The 21,678-nt window shown below is 36.0% G+C and overlaps 1 protein-coding gene across 6 annotated transcripts in view; it reads left to right on the top strand.

Moving 5' to 3' along the window:
• COBLL1 (cordon-bleu WH2 repeat protein like 1) overlaps window positions 1-21,678 on the top strand; it is a 74,656-nt gene that overhangs the window by 34,263 nt on the left and 18,715 nt on the right. For 4 of the 6 annotated variants that reach the window (XM_048952317.1, XM_048952316.1, XM_048952320.1 and 1 more), the window contains 6 exons: window positions 8,025-8,204; window positions 14,046-14,247; window positions 15,300-15,528; window positions 16,895-16,933; window positions 17,779-17,876; window positions 18,009-18,242. In XM_048952317.1, the coding sequence (XP_048808274.1) occupies window positions 8,025-8,204; window positions 14,046-14,247; window positions 15,300-15,528; window positions 16,895-16,933; window positions 17,779-17,876; window positions 18,009-18,242 (982 nt within the window). Of the gene's footprint in view, window positions 1-6,719; window positions 6,838-8,024; window positions 8,205-14,045; window positions 14,248-15,299; window positions 15,529-16,894; window positions 16,934-17,778; window positions 17,877-18,008; window positions 18,243-21,678 lie in introns of those variants that run through there. The other 2 variants (XM_048952319.1, XM_048952318.1) reach the window with 2 other exon arrangements.

The raw sequence follows: 21,678 nt of genomic DNA, 5'->3' as shown, positions 1-21,678 counted from the left end.
TAATAACGTTTATGCTAATTTACAGCATAATTGTTGTTATTATTTTACCCTCTGCTGCCTGATAGCACTGCAAGCTCTTGGCTGTCTTCTAGCAGCAGGACAATTCTTACACCTAAAAAGGAGCTCACTGTTTTTCACTGAGCAGTGTAAAGCAACACAGATTGATGGTTATCTGTATGCAAAGGCTGGGCAGTCTTTCTTTTGTTTTAAGTGACCTTGAAAAGGTCACTGTATTCATAGTTATTATTTCATTTGTAAGAGTGATGAACAAAAATCTTTTTTTTTTTTTTTTTTTTTTTTTTTTTTTTTTTTTTTTTTTTTTTTTTTCCAGAAAAGTTTTAAACTTGTATTTGAGTTAGTTATGTTGAAGTTGGAGTTGGTGTCCCTTTAATGCTCGGAGGGCCACCATTACAAACATGCTTTTCAAGATTGCCACTGCCATGGGGACAGACAGTCGGGTGAATATCTATTCTAAATGGTCTGGAGGGAACTGAAGGATTGACTTGCTGCTTTCTTGCTTTCAGTGTGAACCAGTTGCCAAAAGATTCCATGAAGCTTTCATCTTACTGTCATGGTTACGGTCCCAGTCCAGTGATTTACTTCCCTCTAGGATAAAACTCTTCTAAAAAAAAAAATAAATAAATCTTTTCTCCAGAACTCTGAGGACAGTTAAGGAGGGATTCAACACATTCCATTGACTAGGAAAAGTTTTTTCTCTATTGAGAGCTTTAAAAACACATCTTACAGAATCACAGAATCACAAGGTTGGAAACGACCTGCAAGATCATCTAGTCCAACCACCCTCCCATTCCTATCAGTGCCACGATCATCTTAATTCCTGGGACGGCTTATTCTTGATCCTTTTTATTTATGGGAAGAGAGATGGGGTGTTTTTTTGTTGTTGGGTGTTTTTTGTTTGTGTCTCCTAAATGTAGACACAAATAAGAGAGGATTGCTGGATTCTCACTGAGTAAACTCGTAGAGATGATCTAAGATCTACTTGTTAATCGTATCACTTGTAGTATCACTACTGACATATCAGTGTATTGGTTGCACAAAGCGTTTTCCTTTTAGGAGAACCCTTTACTGGGTCCTTTCTTTCTAGTATCTTTTTCTTTTGTAATATTTTTTTAAACACTGGGATTAATTTGCAATATTTATCTTCTTTCCCACTTATAAATATGTATAGAAACTGCACTGTGTAATACTTCACTGTCTCAAAGAGTTACAAGATTTTCATGGTTATTTCTCCAACTGGAAATTGGAGTTAAAATGTATTTCTGTACTTTTTTTTTTTTTTCTTGTAGCTATTGAAGTGCCTGGTAGGTACAGTAACTAAACAATGTAACTTCAGAATCTTCCCAAACAGGGAAGTGTACGAGTTTAGAGCCTGAAAGTTCACATTTATTTGTGGAGCAGATACAACAAACACTTCTTTCATTTTGTTCTACACATACCATAAGTCTGGCTTGAAGGGATAACCTCCCAAGAATGAACCATGCTTGCCTCTCATTGATCCATACCTTGATCTTAACATCCAGCTGATGCTTTCATAGTGGAAATAAACATACAGACTGTGTATCAAACAGTGATATTGATCTAGAGATGAAAGCCTAGTATCTACGCTGATTGGCACATTATATAGATGTCACGATGCTGGCAGAGCAGCTAGCTGCTTAATTTTAAGAATAAATATAATAATACTGTAGTACTGCAATTTTTTTTGCAGAAACCTGGACCACAAAAACAAAACACTGCAGAGAAAGTTTTAATATATGTATATGTATAGCATAACTGCTTGTTTCTTGTACTGAAACTTTAAATTACTGAAGTAATTCTACATTTTTTTCAAGTAACTAGTTGGAAATGTGTGTGCATAGGGGTAGGATGCAGCAAGCAACAGTGAAAGATGGTTAGAATGTAGTGTAAATAGTTACATACGATGGTTTCATTTCCATTTTCTGAGCATAATGGCCACTGGAGGGAGAGGAAGGAATCTCTAGAACCTTAGAAATCAAATTAAAAATCTGCTTTTGAGAATGGTTGGATTTTGTGGTGGCGGTGTTTGTTTTTGAGAACTCCAATTAACTGAAGTAAAGAGCTTCCAGTCCTTTTTTCTCTGTCAACTTGAAACTTGGACTGGAAAAAAACAAGGATAGGAATGAGTGAATCTAAGATAAGAAAGATAAGTCTCTGAAAATGGAAAAAAACAAACAAACAAAAAACAAACAAACAAAAAAACACAACAAAGTTCTTCTGTTGTGGTATGAAATAAATACAATTTTAAGTATGTGCTGGAAGGTGGACTCATCAAGCATTGCAAAATATTAAGATGTTTATGTGCTATAACCCAAGCACATACGCTGTTGGATCTCTGTGTAATATCATTAGGCTCTGACTGTAGTTGATATTATGCAATGGTTCCTCATACTGATGAACAGATATATGGGGACTCAGGCTTTCTGTGTCCTTTACTAATAGTGCACAGGATAACAGAAGCTCATACGGTAGGATGTCTGGAAGAAATTTTTTGCTTTGAATGCACAGATGCCAGGTATCAGATCAGATATAGAAAAATGCATAGAAGGTGAATCCTATGCTCACACACACGCTGTTCTGCTCTGCTAGTGGTGCTAAGGGTGGAAAAAGAAACGGTCCTACTTAAGTGTTTTCATTTTGGTCTATCACAAGATTATGCAGAGCGGATAAACAGCATCTCTGTAACTACTGTAACAAAATGTGCACTGAAGAAAAGTGCTGTACATGGGGTAGGTATGTCAGTGCCATTGTTAGCATTCAGATGAAGAACAGTGCAGATGAAAATTCAGCTGTGTTTCAGTAAGGAAAAGAAACCATCTGTAATTACACTGCAGATGAAAACGATGCTATTGTATATTATTCCATTTTTCATATCTTTGATTATGTAATTATCAAGTTCTCAACTGGGAGCTTCAGCTTTCCAACCAATTTATGTCTTATGAAATACTTAGATTTTTTTTTTTAAAAGGGGCTGACATCCGAAATACATAGTTGTGATTTTCATAAGAGATATAAAGGCTTCTGTTCAGTGGTTGTTTTTTTTTTTTGGTTTTGTTTTGTTTTTTGAGTGACTTACCTTGGAAAGCCTATAGCTGCCAGAATCGGGCAGTAATGTGGTGGTTGTCACGGAGCATTTTCCTTTCAATTAGCATCTGATCTTGAAGATGTAAGTGATTTCACAGCACCAGTGCTGCATAATCACTTACATCTCTGGGGATAATGAATAAACAGCAGGAAAGTTGGTGCTTTCTTACTTATTGTACATGACAAATCTGTGAGTATTAAAGATAACTATTGAAGTGGGAATGCTTGTAGAGGATATTTGTGGCTTAAATATTTAGCCTGTATATTGCCCAGAACTGATGCATCATTGTAAGTGAAAAACACTGAGGTAAGCCTGAACTCTTGTAAACTGTTCTTTCACTGAACAGATGATGTGCAAGATTTCCGCTGTCTGCCTCAGCTACGTAGCAGTGGAGCAGCATTGTTGTAATAATTGTGATAACTGCTTTGAATGAGAAGTCAAAGACAAGAAAAGATCTAGAAGAAGCTTTACTGAATGGCCTGTTTCCTTTCTGGAGGTGATCTCAATGCTTTTCTGACTTTGAGTGGGGGAAAAAAAAGTTCTACTAGTTTTGGCATTTAGTGAAGTTTGAAATAATCTCTCCTTCGTATAATTGGGTGTTTTTAGTGTTGCAGTGCAAACTCAGTTTGTTTAACAAACTTAAATCCATCTCTCATACAGCAGAAAGCTTTTATTCCTCTAGATTTAGTGAATTTTTTCAGTACCTCAGAGCTGACTCAATTTCAGTTGATATCCCTTATGTCTTTTCCTGTGTGATCGTTTAAGTGATTGCTATAGAAAACTTGAGAGCTGGTCCTACTGAGGTTAGAGCCAAAATAATGTCACTAAAAGAGCTATGAAGGTGCCTCTGTGCGGTATCTTAGTAATTTGCTCAAGACTGGAAGTTAAGTGCTGTAAACATTAATACTCTTTGAAATCAGGAATTGAAGAGGTGGATTGTTTATGCTGTTGCCTTTGCTTGTGTACAAATGTAGCAGATAGATTTCCTCTTTTCTCCAGTTTTTGGGGAAAGTGATCCTTATCAAGAGGAAGTGCTGGCAGTAACTGAAATATCCAGGTCACTGTAAGTTCAAGTGTTTCTCATTGTTTTAAAAGACCTTTTGCCAGTTACTGGTGCAAGATACTTTAGTTATAAAATACACTGCTTTTTTGATTTCTAATGGGATTTTTCTGAAACTTCTTTATATTTTTTTCCAGTTTAACATCAAATAAATATAGTTTTATTTATTGTACCCAGACTTTGATTTCAAAAAGGGCTTTCACACATTGAAATCATTGGCACTATTAGTTTTTTTATTATTTTTCTGCAAGCAGGAAGCATGTTGATATACAGCAACGGAACTTAATTTTGTAAAAGTGGGACCTGAAGCGCTTAAAATGTTGTCTTTATGGCCTTGCATTTGATTTGAACAGCTGTACTGCTTTTACTTAACAAAATGGTGAAATCTATCTGTATTTTAGCTGGAAGAATTCTTTAACATCCTCTAGCTGCCTTTTCTGGGGCTGGGAAGAATTAGGAAAGAAAGTGAGTTTTTTTCTACTTCATATGATTAAATGGATGACACTCATGTCACAGATTAATGGGTGGTTGGAGTTGTTTATCCCATGGTAAACTGGGGAAGCACATCCCTTGGTGTGGGCTGGCATCTCTGTGTCTGTGCAGAGCAGTCAGGCAGCTGGGGGGCAAGGAAGCAGGGAGCACCCACCTTGTGTGGGACACTGCTGCGCAGTTTCCAGGGGAATTTTAATTAAACTTTGTCCTTACTTGATTTAAGTTTCTATCTTAACTCACGTTTGTATGCTGTGGCTAAATCAGGTGTATATTGATTCTTCCCACAGCTCTCCTTTAATTCTGTAGTAGCCAATAAAATAATGTTTTGGGTTGTTCTAACTTCTAATATTTACTCTGCAAATTAGATTAGAATAGGTCTGCTTAGCTCCCAGCACATCTGGAAGCCATCTGAACATGAAAGGTGCTGTGAATGGGACCATATATGGAGCACCTTTTTCTGACTTCCAAATGTTTATTTTTATATGATTGGTATTTATTCCTCCTTGTTATAATTGCATTTTACCTTACTTAACATTCAGAGAAGAAACTGCCTTAACCATTCTGTGTTTTTAGCAAAATCATTAAAAATGCTAGCAGCCTTCTGGCAGAGATGAAGAGATGAGAGAAAACCAGGCATTTGCTTGGTTGATTTTTATGATGGATAAGAATTTGAAAATGATTCCACCAACTTGGAGTTATTTGGATAATGCTGGTTTTGTGATTTTTTTGGTGTTTGGTCCCTCAGGGTGCCTGAGAGAAAGTGCCTGTAGCAACTTCTTGCTGACTACACTGCAAAAGAGGAGGGGAGGGCTTGCAGGTTAAAAGTACTGCTGCAAGTGGATTCTCACCACCCTGCTTTTGCTCACTTGCTGCTTTTGCTCTGCACCTACAGATGTAGTAACATCTGATGTTGTTTGCATTACCAAATAGCAACTCAGGGATCATGTGAATGCAGGTCTCCAAAACAAACAAACAAACCTTGAAAGACCAAATGCAACTCTTTTGGGGGGAGTACAAGACATGAAAGAATAGGTAAAAATGAAGAAAAACGTCCCTGTGAAATCTGGAAACAGAAAATGAGAGTATGGGGATATCTGTTGCTTAGTAAGACACTTAATAAAACTCAGTATATCTTCTGAGAACATACACTTGGAGGTTTCTCCTCCTTTGAGTGGATTGGGAAACGTAAACGTGACTAGCCATAAAAATCCACAAAGATCTGTTGTAGATAAGAGAGGTTTGCTGTTCTTTGTTGGGGTAAATGGAAAGTCGGCCTCACTACACTGCCTAACTCCACATCATGTGCTTATGTTCTTCATAAGTGTGTCTCCCATCATCTTCCAACTGTTGCACACAAATTTTGTCTCCTTTTTTCTAGTTCTAGCTCTCTGTAGTGTAAGCTGAACACTATAAATAAGCCTGCATTTTACTAATGGAGGCTGCACACTTATTGATGAGTTGGTTTTGGGTTGAGCATGATCTGTAGCAGTAGTGGAGTTCCAGCAATGAAATAGCATTTGTCTGCTTAATGGAAAATAGAGTCCACTAGCATTTGTGAACGATGGCATGTAGTCTTCAGGGATTGAATTCTGAGTTCATTTGCGATAAATAACCTGAAGTTGCCTAAAGATGTTGAAGATGAGTACAGAAGGGGAAAGGCATATGGCTTTGCTTTGGGCATAGATTTCTTTTTTTTTTTTTTTTTTAAGTAACATGTTATAAGGGCTTTTTGTTTTTGTTTTTTAATAGTTGTAATTATGTTGTTTTTGGCAGTTAGATGAAAGCTAAGGTTATACAGAACAAACAAACAAAGAGGAGGAGTAAAGAACAGCTTGATTCATAACACACTGTTGTAGAGACTGGAGCTAAATGTGCAGCTGACGCCACGTGTCATGAGTCTTATGTGGAGAGAGGTGTGCAACAAAGCTAATTTGAAATATGAACAGAGAGGAAACACAAATGTTGATGATGAATGTTCATTGGGTGTGTTTGGACATTTAGGAGTTCTGATGAGCTGGGAGAGGCTGTGAATAGTTAATTATTCAGCACAGAGTTCTGAAGTTCAAAACTCCAAGTACTTTCAGAAACAGCTCAGTCATGTGAACCCTCGTTACACAGTCATCTTTTGCATTGTTGTTTTGGACCTTGTTTGTTCTTCACTGTAAGTGACTTTAAACTTTGTTTTGCCAAAAAATATGTTTCTAATTCTGTGCTACGTGTTTTATGTTACTTCTGTGGGATAAGTCCAAAAGTCAATGTTTTTGTTGTTAATGTAAACAAAGTTTGGTACAACACTGAGATCTAAACTGCAATCATAATTTTGGAATGAATAGCGTGCTCATATATCCGTTTGTAGTTTAACTTTTAGTGAGTGTGGCTTCCTTCCAGTCTTTTTCTTTTTAAGAAATAAATTCTCTTGAGACAGTGCATGTCCATATAGGGCTTTTTTCTTCTAATGATGAAATTCTTAATAATAGTATCTTTTCCTCGTGATTATATTGGTGAAATGTAAAGTACTTTGAAGGGAACGTTCTACTATTTGTTGTAGGAAATAACAGAATTTATAGCATAGCATAAGCAAATTGAGATGTAGAAAATGTTCCTTTTGGACCGTTTTAGATTTTTTTTATGTTTTGCAAAGGTTTTTGTGTATGCATGAGAAATAAGACTGGGAAGAAAAGTGAGAGAATAAATATAGGAAATCAACAGTGGTGGCAGGAAAACGTGGAAACATTTTGTGACTGAAATGTCAGGAAAGATCAATAATACTGCTGTTTTATTACTATATAGAACCAAATAGAGTAGAGTTGGTAGAATTTATTTAATAGGTTTTAATAATTAAAGGAATAAATTGGCGGGGGAAAGTATGATTTTTGCCATGCCTGTCTATCCAACAGATTAAACATACAGTGCAATTTAGCTGCGTGCAGTGTAGTTCAGTATTTCTGCTTACACCAATCTAGTAAATGTGTTTGGAGAACACTCAAATAAGGTCTCGGCTTTTTCTATCTCAAGGGAGAAGAAAAGTAATTCATTTATTTTTGAGTGTATATTTAAAATATTAACAAAAGCTTTTAGTTTTGGACTCGCATTATTGGACATTTGTATTTAAACTTACCAAAAACAAATCCATTTTTATTTGACAAGATAGATATTTTAGTTTGGTTATTTATCTTTGGTCACAACTGACTGTAAGTGCAAAATATTCTCTCATTCTTTCCTTACACATATTGATTTAATGCTATGAGTGAAGAGAATTAAGTTCATGATTCATTCCTGTCTCAAAACTTGTTAGTTTGCAGGCCTGGAATCAAATATTTGACTTTTCCTTATATCCATTTATTTCAGAAGAAAAGCTAAAGCACCTTCTCCTCCATCTGAAACCAGAACGGTCACTGATTGTCCATTTGATGACACAGAATCAGCCAACATCATCATGGAACAGAAAGAGAATGTAATTGATAAAGACATTGAACTGTCAGTGGTCCTGCCAGGAGATGTGATCAAATACACTACAGTTAATGGGAGGTATGGAATGACATTTCTGTTTAATTTTCCTTTCCTACTGAAGTTTATTTCAACCTTTATCCAGGCATAACTCACTCTGTAAAATACACAAGTTTTATAAGACTGGGTGTTTTTGAGTAAATTTGAAAACATATACTTTACCTGCCTTTTAGGAAGACTGATTTTTTTTGAAGCAGAAGGTCTGTATGGCACCTATAAGGATGCATAGATGCACCTGTAGTTCTTTCTCATCACTGCAGATCTCCAGAAAAATGCTGTTTGTGTGGTACACTGAATTTTCACATATGCTTTTTCTTTGTTAGACTTTTCTGCTTCCTACTAAGCTGCAAAGTCATGTGTTCAGCACTTCTACTTACTGCCTACTAATAGTCCTAAAAATCATCATTTCATACAAAATATATAAAGCTTCAAAGAAAGCTTCTAGTTATAGCTTTGGTAACTTTTTTTTTAATAAATCAAATACGTTTTGCTGAACCTGGTTTTAATTTGGAATAAATATTTCAGTCTGTTGGTTGATGAAATGGATTGTGCATGTAACTCCCAAGTCACTTTTAGATCAGAAATTGATTGGTGAGTTGAAATCATAAATCCTGGGACTTAACCCACTGAGATAATTAACATTCTGTTCTTACTGAGAAGATCCTATGCAAACCCTTCTGTAGATCAGAGCAGTTGGAATGCCAGTCTGTGCTGAGTAACATAAACACGTAGTTACGCCGACCTCACGTTATAATCAGAGATACTGACTGTAGTGGCTTAAGTCTGTTTGCATGCCTTGTCATTTGCTAGAGTTGATGAAGTCATTTTTTAGGTATCACACATCAGAGCTGCAATGAATTAATTTGTATGGATTATTATTATTTTTTTCTCCATACATCATCTAGTTTTTCAGGATAAGTTAATTCATATTTCTTGAAAATATTATATTTCTTAAAAACAGATGTTCTAAAATAATTCATTACTACTGTGATACTTTACAGTGTTCTGCTAGTAAGTTTACAGCAAGGAATATTTCTGTCTATAAATGTGGTTCTTTCCTCTATTTTCTAAATTTCTTAAAGATAAGATTCCATATGCTCACCGTCAAGCAGTTCTCCTTTTCTGCACTCCTTCTGTCCATGCTTCTGAGTACCACACCTGCTGTATCTAGCTTTCCCCAGAACAGAGTGCCAGAAAATTGCTTGTTTCCTCACTCAGTCAGACTTCATTGCAAATAGATAGTGTTTAGGAAGTACAGACATTTCCCAATCAGTTTTAATATCCCTTGGTTAGTACTTCTTTCTTTTTCAACTGAGAGTCTTTGTGTCGATTCCTTAAATGGTACCCTGACAAATAACCTGCATTAGTGCTCCCAGGCTCATTCACAGTGAAGGGGAATACTATCCAGGACCTGTGCTTCAAAGCATCTTTTCTTTCAGCTTTGCATTGTCTAGAAGATTGTATTTTGTGGACAGATAAGCAAGACGGCACTGAAAATGACATAATCTGCTGATTTGTCTTGCTGGTATCCAGAGGTGGGCAGTTTTAAAGCTTTAGAGGTGGAAATACCTTTTTATATCTCATATTCGGGGAAAAAGAGAAATGGGGATTTGTGCAATCATGTGCTGCAAGAAACATCTCCAGTGTTCTCAGGTGAAATTGGGTGGTTTGTTCCCTGCCTTGGAGTAGTGGATAGCAGGAACAAGGTGTTGCATAGGTAAATATCCTTTGTGAGTGGTACGCAGTGGCTGATCAAAATGGATCTGTAGTATCTAAATCGGTTTCAGAGGAAAAGATTTCAAGAGAGCGTAGTTCAGGTCCTTGAGTTGTTTAAGGACAACTAAAGCAAAAACTGAGAGACTGAAAACAGAAAGGAGGGCTGTAATAATCGCTCGTTATTCATTTTGAAACTTCTGGCATAGGGTTTCTTGTGTGGATTCCTTCACGTAAGCCTAGACACCAGTCTGTATTTTGTAGTCATTGGTGATAATGATTCAGTTCATCCATTCAGAATTGAAGGATTTCTCACGGTGTTCTGAGCAAGTATTTATTTATTTATTTTTTAAAAAGTCACGATAGGAGCAGTGATGATGGGGGAAAGCATGTGATTCAAAGAAAGGAATTAACAAAGCTTCAAATTTTTTTCATGATTTGTTTTTGAAATGTTTTTCTGTGTGACGTTTTTTGAATCTTCTCATTAGTTCTGAATAGAGCACAGAATTCAAGAATTGTTTGCAGCCAAAGAAGAAGAAAAATAATTTGACAAATTTCCTTACTTAGTGACTTGATTGTCTTGTATTCTCATAGTGAAGAAATGTAGTTTGAGAAAGATTTTTCTAATTGAAATAATTAGTTTCAATTGTATGTGCTAGTAAACTATCTTACAGTTGATTTATTTGGAATTTGTGCATTGAATTATTTTCCTGGGCTGCATGTTTATGGCTTTAATTTCAGACACATTTCAGACCTTAGCTTGGCTAACTTCGTTTCTTTACAGCCTTTTGAGTTTCCATTTGATCCGTTCTTGAGTATTTTCAGTCATTAGGGTTTGCTTAGAGAACTGGTGGTTTACTCTGTATGGTGAATAGCAAGCTTTGTGGTGTTGCCCTACTTTCCAAAATCTATTGTACTTACATTTGTTAGTAACACATTCTGGAGGGTTTGGTGTTTTTTGTAGTTCTCTGTCAAAACAAATGCCTTTTTCTTTTTAGAGAGTAGCATTAATGAGCACTTTAGCCAGGGAGCTACATACTTAAGTAATCAGAGGTTTATAGGAAGCCTAATTGCCTGCGTGTAGGTTTATTTTATGTACGTATGTATTTTTATTTTTGTTCATCTTCCTGCCCACCTGGTAATCTTTATGGTGGCTATTAAGTGAGTTTTGTCTATTTGGTGGTGTTTCTCATTATACTCATGATGGGAAGACCTTGCCTCTAAAACTTGATTAGGTAGCAATACATAATTAAAAAAAAAAAAAGGCAGAATGTGGAAACTTGATGGATATTTTCTTGAAATGCTTGGTCCAGTATTTGAAGTGATATCTTTAATGGCTGGTTTTGAACTCAACTTGCTATAAACATAACATAGTTTGATGTATTCCAGATGGAAACTCATCATAAATGGGACAACTATTAGCCAGTTCTTGCTATCATATAGTCATATGGGAATAACCAGAGGAAAACAAATAAGGAATGGAGAAGTGCAAGAACACTTGTGATGAGAGATTTCCAGAAAACTAAGTAATGTAATGAGTTTAAAGTAATTGCAAATAATAACTTTACAGAAATGAGATGAATAAACACCAGCAGATATTATACTCCAAAATTGCTGCTAGGCTCCTCTTAGTTTTACTCATTTGAAAGCTGTTAAATTTACTGTATTACATGTACTTCTGTACCTTCGTTCTTGGAAGAGTTTAACAAAAAGTAGTTTTATGAGTTTTGGAGAATGTGATTACGAAAATTTGCTTTTTGTATCATTCTAAGGAAATGTAAAGCGCTCGTGGCTGGCATCTTGGCCTCCAGCAGAGTGGGGAGACTTAAAGTCTGACATCCTTTAGTCACACAAGTTGTTTTTGGAAGTGGAAAGCAAATTTACAGTGAAACGTTGCCCTTATGTACTAATTTGCATGTACTTGTCTGTTTATGGGCAGCTGTGTTTCTTGCTTACTGGCCTGCCACTATTTGTGACTGGTTAAGGTGAGGGCTTGCCCCCTTCACCATGGTGTGTTTGCACTGAAGGGCTCTCTGTGACCTTTGCCTATGAATTCCTATCCTGCTCATCTTCAGCGTTCCTATGTTGCTCCTGCTGGGAGAAAAGGTGAACTTCTTGAATAGCCTGCTAACCAGAAGGCAGACAGTACTTCTAGTGGTGACTTCTCTGTGGCGCTTTCTCTGGCTGCCTCCTCCCACACCAGCCCACCCCCAGTGAAATGTGCATTTCTAGCTCCTTATCTTCTCTAATGAAAGGGAGTGAGATGGATGCAGTTGTTTTGTTAAGGGTTACAAGTAAGAGAAACAGAATAGTCCTTCTTCCTTGTGATTGAACCAGGCTGTGATATATAAATGAAGAACTGAAATAAAGTCTTTCTTTTTATTAAATGAAAAAACAGTTTCTTGTCATTATTGTTTGTTTGTTTTTCATTTAGTTTTCACTGCATTTCTCATGGTACTTTTAGGCTGATATACATCATCTAGATGAAGACGTGGGAGTTAATTACATTCTTTATATCTTTTCAGACTATTTGATAGCTGTTTTCTGTCACTTTATGGGGAATTATTTCTCCATGTATTTTGGCTTTGTTATGCTACCTGCCTTTTTCTCCTGAGGCAAGGAATCTCTTCTACCACTTAACTAGGCAGAAGCTTTCTCTTGAAAAAGAAGTAACTGGAAGGAGTTGTGTGTGCACCAGGGAGTCCAACTGAGCCACTAGAATTTAGAAGACAGTCTGCTTACGGGGAGGCACAGGATTGTTCTTTAAGAAGAGATGAAAATAGGAGTTAAATTCTAGGGTTTATTAAAGGGGAAAAAATAATGCTGCAATGATTTTTAAGCTTCAGTCATTCTTAATTCTTTTTTCAGAACTGGATTGTATAAAAAGTCTGTTAAAATTCATACTTAATATATAAATATATTCATAATCTTTGTCGTCTAGGATTCTGCTTAGCTTGATGACTGTTCAGATATCTATTTCCACATTCTGTTATGCTACCAGAAGACTTCCATCTGTTATGATTACATCTAGAATTTAAGATTTTTGATAAACACATACTAGCCAAGTCTTGCATTAATTTTCACTTAGACAATTCAGCATTCTTTCCAATGTATCGTTTGATTGCTTCAAACTTCTATATTATTTTCATAATATCTTTGTGAGACAAAGTAGGTGATATATTCCCCTGTTTGTAATTATAACTGGGAAATGTGGAGGATGTCCACATGAAATGCTCCTTACAAGTGATTATCCAATGCCAAAAATTAGGACTCATGCTCCGGTGACCTGGTAATTCTATAACTGTATTCAGTTGGCAGTAGTGTGCAAAGTTGGCATACTCTCCTTATCTTCAGTGCATTTAATCTTTCTATTATACTTCCGTTTGAAGTACAACTTCAATAAATTCATTCCAGTAGCAACTGGGAATGTTCAGACTATCTTAATATGTTTTGTGATTTTTTTTTTTTCCCCACTGCTCACTAAGAGCAAAGGGCATACTGATAGCCATCATGTATGTAAAATGCGCCTGGACTTGGTTCGCTGTGAAAAGGACATCTGTTGCATCTCACAGATTTTATCAATGAAAATGAGATTCAACTACTGTACTGTGATTTAGCTTCTTCACCTTCATCTGCATGGCTCTTATTTTGCAAACCCTAAATCCTTGAAAGGTGACTTCCTCAAACTTCATCTTACCTGCTTCTTCTGCATGGCTCGTGCTGAGAATTTCTGTAAATTCATGTCTCTTGTAACCTCAGGGTAGATATAAAAATTTTAAGCTGTGGAAGAATATTATTTTACTGAATAGAAGGGCATTCATCACAACTACTGCAGTTCCCACTAATGGTCAGATGAGGTGGCTAATCCGCATCTCCATGCTGGTGTCAGGAAAGCATCACTTTAGATAAGCAAAAATGCCCCCCTTTGCTCTAGCTCTTGCTACTTCTATATAACCTGTTTCATTTTAGTGATTTTTTTAAAAAAAAAATCATTTTTGTTTTTAATTTTGTTGTTGTAATTGAAGATATTTAAAATCAGTGCCTGACAGTAACTATTTAGTCATGGAAGGATAAATGCTTAGCATCATACTTTGTTTAATAGCCTGCTTAATTATCATCTGTTGTAGCTGTTTGATTTGCATTTGACAGGAAGCCCATGATGGACTTGCTGATCTTTCTCTGTGCACAGTATCATTTAAACCCCTCAAGTTACACAATAGAGTTGATATCAGCAGAAAACAGCCAGATTAAATTCAAACCTAATACACCAGTGGGAATGCTTGAAGTGGAAAAGGTGATTCTGAAACCAAAACAAGTGGATAAGAAGAAACCTGCTCCAGTGATACCAGAGGTGAGGACTAAAATTATAGCGTACTGAGAAACTAGAATTACTATTGTATACTGTATTCAACAACTTAAGCTGATAGATCAGCCTCGTTTCACATTTTCCTGTTATTTCTCATCCTCTCACTATGCACCCCTGTGAAAATCTTGTCAATGTACTATTGATGACCTCCTAAAGTAAAAATATATCTTAATTTGTTCTGTCAAGCATCTTTGCTGCCAAAGGAAAGAAACATCACAATATTATTTGAGATCCTATGCCTTAGTGGCCTTAGTGTGCATCTGAACATTTTCGAAGATGGAGTGTGGCTGAATACATCCTTCTGCAAATTGAAAATCAAAAACTTGTAACATCTGCCACGTTGTGTACAAGATTATGGACATAAAAGAAATATAGTACCCATACAACCTTGTGAATACACATTCATTTTCCTTTGTTACATGCTACATGGAACATGTTACATGTTTCTAATAATGTTGCCTTTTTTTTTTTTTTTTTTTTTTTTTTAAATATACCCTCAAGAAATCAGGGGCTTTTAGAAGCGCTAAAGCACTTTCTGGGAGTTGCCTAAATCTGTCTGTCCTTCTCTGTCACTATAGAAGAATACCGTGATTTTTTGTTGTTCGTGGTGGTGGTGGTGGTGGTTTTGGTGGGTTTTCTATTTTTGTTTTAATCTATCTAAAGCACTTACATGAGGTTGGGATCCTCTTCAGCTGCCCTTTTAACTTGGTTCTGTGCACACACATTGTGCAGGTTCTCGTTGCTCATTTGCTGTCTTCTCTAGCTACCTAGTGTGATGGTATGCCATCCTAGTCCATGTGTGTTCCCTGCTGGACAGACAAATGACAGATGCTAAAGGAGCAGGCTATTTCAAGTGTCCTTTCATTGGGTAAAAAAGGAATTACAAAAGATTTCTTAGTTTCTCTTGTATTGTTACTGAATATATAACATTGAATCTGGCCTAATAATAATTCTGGTGATTACTGTAAGACTGTTATGAAAATGCTGGTTGTTTCAAAATTTGTGTAGGATATTTATTGGAACTCTTTTCTCTTCAGCAAACAGTAAGAGTAGTGATAAACTACAAGAAGACACAGAAGACGGTAGTAAGAGTTAGTCCATATTCACCTCTTCAAGAACTCATACCAATTATCTGTAGTAAATGTGAATTTGATCCTTCAAACACTGTTTTACTGAAGAATTATCAGTCTCAAGAAGCACTTGATGTGACAAAATCTCTTAATGATCTTGGACTAAGAGAATTATATGCCATGGATATCAGTCGAGGTAAGAAAAGATATCTTTGATAACTTGTTATTATTGAAAAGATAATTAGATAATATTTCCATAACATTTGCTTTGGTGTGAGTGGGTTTGGCTTGGTTTTTTTGTTTTTTTGTTTTTTTGTTTTTTTTTTAAAAAAAAAAGAAGGAAAGCAACTCATGAAGAAATTAGTCTCTCACAATTCAGTATGTGCTTAATTGATATCCCACAAAATTGAAACTGGGACAAGTGTACCTTATCCCAAGAAAAGAGCATAGGTGGCCAAGTACAAAGCATCCTTTAAAAAAAAATCCCTTTCTTTCCCCTGCCTTTTCTCAAAACATACCAGTAATGCTGAATTTCCCTTAGCTTATAGAGAATGTGTAGGATTGTAATAAGCTGAGAACAGAAGTATTATAGAAACATAGCTTTGTTCTATAATTTTGAAATATTAGAATACTGTGATAATGCTTTTCAGTGTAATTTGAGTATTGTTTGGTAATTTCTTGTGTAGGTCATGAAGGAACAATAATTATCTTTTTAATTATGGTCCAACAGGAACAGTATTAACTAACTTGCCTATATTTGTGTACATATTCTATTTCCATTCTATTTCTGGTTTTCACTATAGCTGTAAGACTATCTTTATTTTACCATGATTAAAAATACTTCCCAAAGACCAGATATCTTGAACTGCAGGAGAATGTCAGATTTGGAAATTAGGCCCCTTTTCCATGGAGAAAACCGGAATATTTTTTTTGTCACAGGGAAAAAAACAAAAACAAAAAATACCAACAAAACCTACTGTTTAAATGTGTTGTTTGAACTGCGTGCACCCATAGTGAATTATCTTCTTTGTCATCTGACTGCCACTTTCTTCTACAGACTGGCAGTGCTGCCTTTGTGGCATAAACTGTGTGTCATTTGAATGAAGTAACAGCCAAAAATCCTTAGGAGAGAATGCAGGGGGGGACACAATTCCCACAAGACAGTGTCCCACTAGGAAGTTCAGACATTCTACCACTCATTCAATACCAAGTAGTTTAGCATTTCCATTTTGCATACAACTTAAAAGCTCTGAATTTTTCACTTTTTTAATGAAAGTAAATGGTGAGGTGTGCCTTTATATGACAATTTAAATCATGTTTTACTCAGACTATATTTCCATTATATTCATTGCTCTCCATGCAGTCTGTATTGCAGTCTGCATTGTATGCCTTCAGACTTGCTGTTAAATTTTATGTTGCACTGAGTGATAAATATATGCATTATTTTCTTCAGTTATTTTTCCTAACATAAGATTCAGCTTGGTTTTCTGTGTTTGTAACTTAAAACTGCATCCTTCATTCCACTGGGTATTTTCTGTCTTTCTTTTTTGTCTGTCTTGTAGCCACATCACCAGTTGACTTAAACTTGCCATCCTTGAAAGGTAGGCCTTACTGAAATAGGCTGTAAAACTGTACAACTTGCATGACGTTATCATTCTCTCCTGTAATAATATCTGCTTAACTGTGACTTCAGCAATCATCTCTGACCTATCATAAATGCATATTAAAAAAAAAAAGTACAAGTGTATATACCCAACTATGTATAAAGTATTTCTGTATGATTTTACTTAGATTGCTTCAAAATTTATACTCGTGCTTGCATTCATCCTACCCTGTGGCGTATTGCTACTGCCTTCTGTTTGTTACTGCACTTGCGTTCAGTGGGATTTCCTTATGGAAATAAAATCTAGTAAAAATTACAGAAAGACAACCTCTATATTTACAAAATGTCGATGTGAATAAGGGCACATAAAGCAAGATTTGATTATCTTTACTATGACTGCCATTCCAGTTAGATGCGCAGCACCTACCTGGTCTTTCGGTGGTGTATGCCAAGTGGAGGCCTGTACCTGTCCTGCCTTGCTTCACACCACGCTCTGTATTTAAGCTGTTAGGAACTGTGACCTGGGGAGAGCTGATGCTCTTTTCCCTCCCATAGCCTTTTCATATGAGCTGTAGCATTTGACAAGTGGGATGGGATGGGGTAAGTTCTGGAGGTATTAATAGCAGCTGAAACTCATCTATTCTGAGCTCTGAGAAAGGATAAGAACACTGATGGTAAGAAACGTTCATTTTGCAGCTTTTAGTAAAACTATTAGTATAAGTGACTTGTGGTGAGCTTTGTATATTACACCAGAAGGTTTATGACAGGCAGAGAAGAAGTAAGAATGCAGGAAAAATAATCTCTGCAATAAATAACATCTAGAACTCTTGTCTCCTATTTTAGACTCCTATCATGTGTCTGAAAACTCAGATGTTTTAAAAGAGAAAGAAAACAAAGGGTTTTTCAGCTTTTTTCAACGAAGCAAGAAAAAAAGAGAACAAGTAAGATACAAAAGTTCTGCTTATACAAAGCTATAAACATATTCATAGTGATCCATCAGTACTGTTGAATGTTCTCCAGAAAGTTTAAGTAACATATATATATATATTTTTTTTTCCCACCCAAATCCCAAGACTGCCAGTGCCCCAGCAACTCCATTAATGAGCAAGCCAAGGCCAACATTTACCACGAGATCTAGCAGTGTTAGCAAGCAGTATGATTCCAACACTCTGCCATCTGAAATGCCGAAGAAACGGAGAGCTCCTCTACCACCTATACCAAATTCTCAGAGTGCCCCCCAGGAACTTGCAGAAGTCAGGACAGAAGCTGGTACTGTGAAATCTAACAGCCTTGACAGAAACGAACAGGTTAGTAGCGTTTCTTTCACTTCTTCTAAAACAAGAAGTTTAGAGCTGATAACATCAATAACCTTGTTATATATCTGCCTTGAAGTTAATGCTTGAAATTAGTGAAAAATAAAGCTGTAGTGTTTGCTTTTGAAAATTTTAGTTTGAAAATAACTACAGAAATTGGAAGATGTGTTTCTTCTGGTCTCCTTGCCATATATCCAAAGTAGCTGATCTATTTTGAAAAAGCAAAATAAACTTTTTATATCACAGCTGCATAAGCTCTGAGGACTTTCTTGCTCTTCTGGATGAATAATATATGTATATTTTTTTACATAAAGTTTACACAGATATTCTCTCTCTTTTTTTTTTTTTTTTTAATGTGGTCTCACTTTAGCATGTTTTGTAATTGATTTCTTTTCCTGTCATTTTTAATGTTTCAATTATATATGATAAAGAGTAGTTTGTTCATTATGCTACTTGAAAAAGGTTGAAAAAGGTGAAAATCTTGGGAAGGACTCTGAAGAATCTTGTGCTTCCAGCAAGTTGAAGTTTTATTTTAGTGAAATGGGAATATATTTAATTGAAGCCATGAGGTGCTGGATATATATTAAGTTACCCATATACTCGTTGCACTGCAGAAATTCAGCCAATGGAATTTGGGGAAAAAATTAGACGTTATGCAATGTCAAGATATTACCTCTATTGCCAGTTAGGAATTCCAGTTAAAGCTCAAGACTAAAATTATAATTTTAAATTGAGAATAATCTTTTTTTTTCTTGTTTCTTTTTTTTTCTTTAAAACCAGAATCTAAAGATGGTCTTCAGTAAATGAGTTTATCTGCATGCTAGAAAGATAAATTATAGAACTAAATGAAATGCAAGTCTGAGGGATTTATTGTTTATTACACTTGGAAGGAAAAGAAAGAAATTTCAAGCTGTGACTTTGTTTATATGTTGATTTGATTGTTTACTGTTGCACAGGACCACAAGAGAGCACTGTTTAACATACATTCTGAATTTGCGTATTCTATCTTGCTGAAAAGTTTTAACATTAAGAGACAACTGTTTCTTTTTGTATTCTAATAAAAGGAACTTCGGGGGAAAAAAAAATTCTGTTGGTTTTGAATCTGTCACTCCATGAAGTAACTTGGATTTATTATTTCATACTGACATTTTTTATTAATCTAAAGTGATTTGACAGAAATTGAATAACTCATGAAAAAGATTCCTTTGAAATGACTCCTTTTTAATTCTGATTTGTTATTACACTGTTTTTATTGTGTATTGCAAAGCTTGGGACCTACATGTATGTGAAGATTTGCTGTAGTTTGAATTTTATTAATTCATGTAAGATTTCTTTTTGCTATCTATAAGAGCTGCTCCTAAAGTAGTGCTTCCTATTTTATTATGTTGATCAGCAACCTCAGAGGTGGGTGTTGGTGTTATGGCAGTAGAAATTGAATCTTTCTGTTGCTATTCCATAATGTTTTGTGGCTACGCAACAAATGGCAGCAGAGGGGCAGTTTGGCAGAATAGCATCTGATATGGAAGTGCATATGAAGCAAAGGTGTGTCATATAATTCCTCCATGAGGGGAAAAAATTGCACCCATTGGCAGTCATTATCTCTTGCTGTACATTTATGTAGACCAGACAGTGGATGTGAGCACAGTGAGGTGATGGGTGGTACATTTCAGCGGTGGGAATTGTGATGATAAAGGCAACCCATGTTTTGGCAGCCATGCGCAGCTGTCACACCATGAAATGAAGAGCATCTTGATATGCTCATCAATGAAAATTGGTGGACTGTGACCAGGGAACTGTTTATGGAACTGAATATCAACTTCAGTGCAATTGGAAACAACAACGACAATGCTGGAATATTGCAAAGATTGCACCAGGTGGGTCCCACAGATGCTCCTGGCGGAAGAGAAAGAATACCATCTGCAAGTCTGTCAGGACCTACTGAACCAATATGAGGCTGAATGTGATAGTTCCCTGGATTGCATTGTTAACCTTTGCTGAGATGTGGTAACACCAATATGAGCCAGAGTCAAAACAGCAGTCCACAAATTGGCAATGTGTGAATTTCCTGTTGAATAAAAAGTTCAAGATGCAGCCCTCAGTGGGTAAGGTGATGTGCTTTGGGATTGGTAAGGTGTGATTCTTCCAGATTTCCTGCATCTCAGACAAACTCTCAACTCTGACCTCTGCATCATGATGCTAACTAAGCTGAAGGCTTGAACTTCCATAGTCAGGCCAGAGAAGACAACAACCTTTCTCTTGCAAAACAATAACAGGCCTCGTACCAGTTTGAAGACCATGGAACATATTGTCAGTCTTGGCTGGACTGTCCTACTGTACCTGCCACATAGTCCAGATTTAGTGCTTTCTGACTTCCTTCTGTTTATGCCAAAGAAGAATGGACTGCACGGGCAACATTTTCCTAGCAGAAATGCCCTCATAGCAGCTGTGGAACAATGGGTCACATCCAAGAAGGCAGATTGAAATATCAGTTTTATCTTGATAAACTGTTTGCCTGGTCTTGATAGCAACATGCCGAAGTAGTAGCATTAGACAGCGGTGAAACGAGCCAACTTTAAGGGAATGGTGTTCTCACTGTTGTCTTTCTGCATATTCACAGTGTATTGTAGTCCAATTTCTCATGATAAAAAAAAAAAAAAAAGGGTTTTAATGTTTACTTCCTTCACCTTCTTTGCTTCTCTTAAAAAAAGAAACTGCTTTCTCTTTACGTGAACAGTTGCACTCTGACATGAAAATAAGATTTTTTTTTTCCCGCCTCAGTTTCAGAATGTTTACCAAAGTAGTTTTTGAAGATGTTTTCTTACTTTTAGGTGAGAAATTAGTATGATGGCTGTAAGGCTGTAGATTCTACAATTTAGGGTAGCATGAGTTGTTCATTCTTTGCAAGTTGCAGAAGATGACTAGTACAGCTTAAATATGTATTTTTGTCCAGTAATTCCAATGTTAAATCAAAATGGAATACCTCTCCCTTATATACTGGTTCTAATTTTGGGCAAGGTGGCTCTTGCCAGAAATATGTTTAGAGCTAGCTAGTTTAAACATATATGCAGTCTGTCTATCTTCTGTTTTCATAAAAGTGGACTCAGTATTCTAGTAATAGCTATTTTTTAATAGAAAAGCATTTCTTTTAAGTTGCTATTTTTCCTCCAAATGCTTTATTTATAGAAAGTAAATAGTGATATATTTGTATTTCTTTTTCATGAGTATTTGTCATCTTACACTGTTTCCAGTTACTGTAAAGAAGTATACATAAGCTATGCTTGGATAGGGATGAATGTTTTTAGTCAAAACATGTACGGTTTGAAATGATGGATAGAACATCACAACTGTAGAAATACAGCTAGCTTTTATTTACTCAACTGTAAATCCCAAAGAAATTGAAATCTCCAGTCTCCCTGTTAGAAAAGAAAGG

This window comes from Lagopus muta, chromosome 8 (assembly GCF_023343835.1).
Source record: "Lagopus muta isolate bLagMut1 chromosome 8, bLagMut1 primary, whole genome shotgun sequence".
In the NCBI taxonomy this organism is placed as follows: Eukaryota; Metazoa; Chordata; class Aves; order Galliformes; family Phasianidae; genus Lagopus; species Lagopus muta.
This window is presented reverse-complemented; position numbering and strand designations above follow the sequence as displayed.